The 4,372-nt window shown below is 34.7% G+C and overlaps 1 protein-coding gene across 1 annotated transcript; it reads left to right on the top strand.

Annotated features, from left to right (window-relative positions):
• Positions 1–1,426: 1,426 nt before the first annotated feature.
• LOC122605931 (dCTP pyrophosphatase 1-like) lies at positions 1,427–3,973 on the top strand. The gene is made up of 2 exons (XM_043778896.1): positions 1,427–1,633; positions 3,495–3,973. Exons 1-2 carry the CDS (start codon positions 1,499–1,501, stop codon positions 3,822–3,824), a joined length of 465 nt encoding a protein of 154 aa, XP_043634831.1. The 5' UTR covers positions 1,427–1,498; the 3' UTR covers positions 3,825–3,973.
• The last annotated feature ends 399 nt before the right edge of the window (positions 3,974–4,372 follow it).

Genomic DNA, 4,372 nt, shown 5'->3' with positions numbered 1-4,372 from the left:
GAACAACAACGAATGGTGTTAGCCCAAGCTCAAATGGCTTTCCAATACCAACACCAACAACAACATCAACCACAACATCAACCACAACAACCAAACCCGGTTAATGCACCTGAAGCGGGTAGCGTCGCCTCTGCTGATGACGAAGATGAAGATGAAGTTGAAACTCGTGCTCGTGTCGGGGGGAGAAGGAGGCCCAGGAATCGACTTGAGAAAAGAATTTGGGAGAATGATGACCACGAATTGTTGGCACGTTCTTGGGTGCATTATTCGCAGGACTCGGTTGTGGGTAAGAATCAATCAGATGCCATTTTTTGGAATAAAATTGTGGAAATGTTCAACAGGGAAACAAGATTTGGCTCCCGTACGAAAAGCCAAATACATGGCAAATGGAACAAGATAAAAAAAAGTGTTAAGGAGTTTGGCGCGACGTTGAAGAGAGTTAGTGAGCACGGCTGGCAAAGCGGAGCAGATGATAGACAAGTGTCTGACGCGACCGTAGAGTTGTACAAGATAACGACAGGGAGAAACATTGGCATTACCAAAACTACTATGACCTTCTTCATGACATGGTCATCGTTTGGAATGACAACGCCTCGACGAGTTGGCAACCGACTCCGGTGGTAGATTTGACTGCCGATGACACTCCTCGTGGTTCGACCCCGGCTGCAAATCAAACGGGTTAATCATTTGAGGGGTTATTTGGTGACGACCCCATTAGGAGACCACCGGGTCGCAACGTAAGCCGGAGGTTGTCTAGTTCGTCCGGTGCTACATCTAACCAGTCATCGGGTTCGGAAGCGGCCCAAACTCTTACTGCGTATCTTCGAGCCCAACAAGAGGCTTTGGAAGATGCCCAGATTAGGGATGCCATGAAGTTTTTGGCAAAACCGATTCCTACAGGTATGTCGAGAAAAGACTTGAAGGCTCACATTGCATATCGAACACACCTGCAAGAAAAGTGGGGGAGCAGGTTCTATGCAAATGCCAAAGACGAGAAAGACAAGGAAGAGGACGAGGGGACGAGTAATTTTATTTAGTTTGAATAATGTAGTTTAATTTAAATGTAATGTTTTAATTATGTACTTTGTTTGTTATGTTTTTTTTTATATTAATGTAATGTGTTTTTATTTAAATGTAATGTAATGTTTTCTAATAAATAAAATTAAGTTTGTGTTTTTTATTTTGATATATTAAAATAAATTAAAAGTTGAGGAAGAGTTGAGGAAGAGGTGAAGTTGGTAGTGAATGAGGAAGAAGTGTTTTAGAAGAGAGAAAAACCGATGTGGAACGTGTCATGGGTTGGCAGAGGCCTAATGGGACCATACAAATCCCGGGGTTAATGGCTTAATGGCAACACGAAGCAACCGGCAATACCCGGTGACGAATCCGGGTCTTATTCATCTTCTTTTTGAAACAAGAAATTATAAAAGAAAGAAACCCCCCTTCCTCAGTCACCTTTTCTTCTTTCTTGTTATTCTATTCAGCGGCGGCCGGAGATATGACTACGCCGGAAAACATAAACCCACATAATGATGACGTCAGCTTATCAGACTTGAAGAAAAAAATGGCTGATTTTGCAAAAGAAAGAGACTGGGATCAGTTTCACAGTCCAAGAAATCTCCTTCTCGCCCTGGTAATTTACTTTTCTTTTTTCTTTATTATTTATGTATGCATATATACACTCACACTGAAAATGTATAGATATATGTTATTGCTTACATATTTATGTATGTTAACCATTTTTTTGTTTTTTAGATATAAATCAATTGTGGAACATTATTGTGTTTATGTTTGCTATTATAAGGTTTTGTAAATTTGTTTTCTTAAATGTTTGCTTTTAGTTTACGCATTTTAGATGTTGTTGTCTCTATGTAAAATTGAAAATAAAAAATATTAAAAAATAATAAAGATAACTATTATATGCCTGCACATTGAGTCCTTTTGAAATCTTTCTTTTATGTTTGAGAATTAAGTGTTTGATATTGAGTTCTCTTGAAATCGAAAGTGGTTATTAATATGAAACAAACTCATCTGATATTAGGTTCACATCAAGTAATAAGCTAGGTACACAACTCACTCGAAAAAGCTTGTTAAAAGTGATGCAGGGACCCGTGACCTGACCCGACCCGACCCGCAGTATCTTTTATTTAAATAAATAATCTCTTATTTTTATAAGTTATCTTCTTAACTATTAGGATAATTACTAATTGATTTGTTTCCTAGTTTAATGAGATTAAGATTAGTATAAATAGGGGTTCTGGTTATTGTAAAAATCAGTTGAATATTATTGAGTTATAAGAAAATTGACGTTTTGTCAATGTTTTTCGGTCTTTGATTAATTAATTGTTCTTTTTGCCATTTGAATGCACGCGTAACTGCATCAAAAAGGTGTAAGGGACATCTAGATTCATCAATTATAAGCCACCAACCAATCGTATTGACCGATGTGGGCTCGTAACATAACACTGTATATTGTGGGGTTTTGGTTTTGAAGCTTAATGGCTTATTGAGATTTTTAGCTAAAAAGTTCAACTTTGAGTTTTAACTGATTAAGAGCTTATCAGCTTGAGCTTATATTCTTAAAAAAGTGGTAAGTTCAAGATTTTAGCCGATAAAATGTGATTGCTGGTTTATTGAAAGTTTAGTAACCACATACACTCCAAAAGTAAGCTAATTGGAGGTGTTTGGCATAACTTATTTTTTGAGCATAGTAACTTATTGAAGTTAAAAAGAACCAATTGGTCAATTCACTGGCTTATGAATTTATGGGTCATGTTGATGAGCAAATGTTTTAGTATCCTAAAGAGTTTATAGCAGTAGTTTAGTATAGAAATGTGATCATGCTAATGGAGAGTTGATCTTTGTCAAAGTACTGAAGTTAAGCATAAATAAGAAAGAAAGGGTAATTAAGATGACATTAGAATTTGAATCTATATGTCAAAACCTCAAAGATCTACACTTCAACTTGATTGATAATTACTGTAGCAAACATATGATGTTAGTATATGGAAGAACCTTGATGAGATGATTTACTTAACCTTAATATAATTATAAAATTCTTTTAGGTGTCATGTAACATTGAGCAGAACCATCTTTTGAAGAGTTACCAAATGTGGCAAATCTTTGGGGTAATCAAAAACTGGACTTTTCTGTTTTTTAAGAAGGGGCCATGCCTGGTAAAGGTAGCCAGCCCTGTTTGGTTGGTGTAGGACAACTTAAAGTGGGTAATGTTTGTTTGTTTGTATACAAATGTAAGAGTGGCAGTATTCTTCATGGTCCTCAGCATAACCATGAACTTTAATCAATGTCCCACATCATAAACCACTGACTTGACTCTATAAACTTAGCTAATATACACTTATGTCTATTGTATATATATCACTTCCTAAATCTTTTTTTACAAAAAGACATGTTACCGTGATCAATGTGTGATGATATAATTAAACTAGAAAAACATAAAATATTGGATAAAAATGTTTGAATTTTGTTTTCAGGTAGGAGAAGTAGGAGAATTATCCGAGATATTTCAATGGAAAGGTGAGGTACCGAAAGGACTTCCAGATTGGGAAGATGAAGAAAAACAACACCTTGGTGAAGAATTATCAGATGTGTTGCTATATCTTGTAAGGCTATCAGATGTATGTGGTATTGATCTTGGCAAGGCTGCACTTAGAAAACTTGAAATCAATGCTTGTAAGTATCCAGTCAAGCTTTGCAAAGGTTCTTCCAAAAAGCATAATCAAATCATAAACAACTCTTTACCCACCACCAACAACAACATTAGCGGCAATATCAAGGATGATGTCTCCCATGATGGTGTTTGATCTTTTCTTTTTCTATTACCTTTATCTCTTGTTTTGACCTTTACCCAATATTGGTAATCATTTTCCAAAGTCCTTTTATATGGTTCCTCTTTCTGGTATATGGTTTTATAAAACATTAATCTATTTGTTCTTGGTTCCATTTTCCTCAATTAATTTGTTCTTGCAAAAGAATTACATACGACTTATTTTCCGAAGTCATATCTTTTACTTTAGTTTGTCTAAAGTACATTTTTAAGTTTCAAGGCTGAATAAAGGTAGTTACCAAATTTTTCATACAATATACTTGCACTTATTTAAATTATATGACTAGTTTTTCGTAAGTAAAGAAAGTTAAGAAAATGCTAAATGAAATTTTTAAGAGTATATTTAACGTGCATTAAATAAGTATACTTTTCTTTTTAAAAGTTCAAAAGTTCACCAATGTACAACTATTTAATAAACATTAATTAAAGCTCTTATAGTTGCATTTAATAAAACCTAAAAAATTAATCTTTTTAACTAGATTTCTTATAAGAAGAATTTTTTTAAAATTTCGTTTATTTAGAACG

Source organism: Erigeron canadensis, chromosome 6, assembly GCF_010389155.1.
Source record: "Erigeron canadensis isolate Cc75 chromosome 6, C_canadensis_v1, whole genome shotgun sequence".
NCBI classification, from domain to species: Eukaryota; Viridiplantae; Streptophyta; class Magnoliopsida; order Asterales; family Asteraceae; genus Erigeron; species Erigeron canadensis.
This window is presented reverse-complemented; position numbering and strand designations above follow the sequence as displayed.

Excerpts from the sequence above, each read along its gene's own strand:
- LOC122605931 (XM_043778896.1), top strand. The coding sequence starts at position 1,499 with ATGACTACGCCGGAAAACATAAACCCACATAATGATGACGTCAGCTTA. Across the intron at positions 1,634-3,494 it reads GAAATCTCCTTCTCGCCCTG|GTAGGAGAAGTAGGAGAATT; the intron begins GTAATTTACTTT and ends TTTTGTTTTCAG.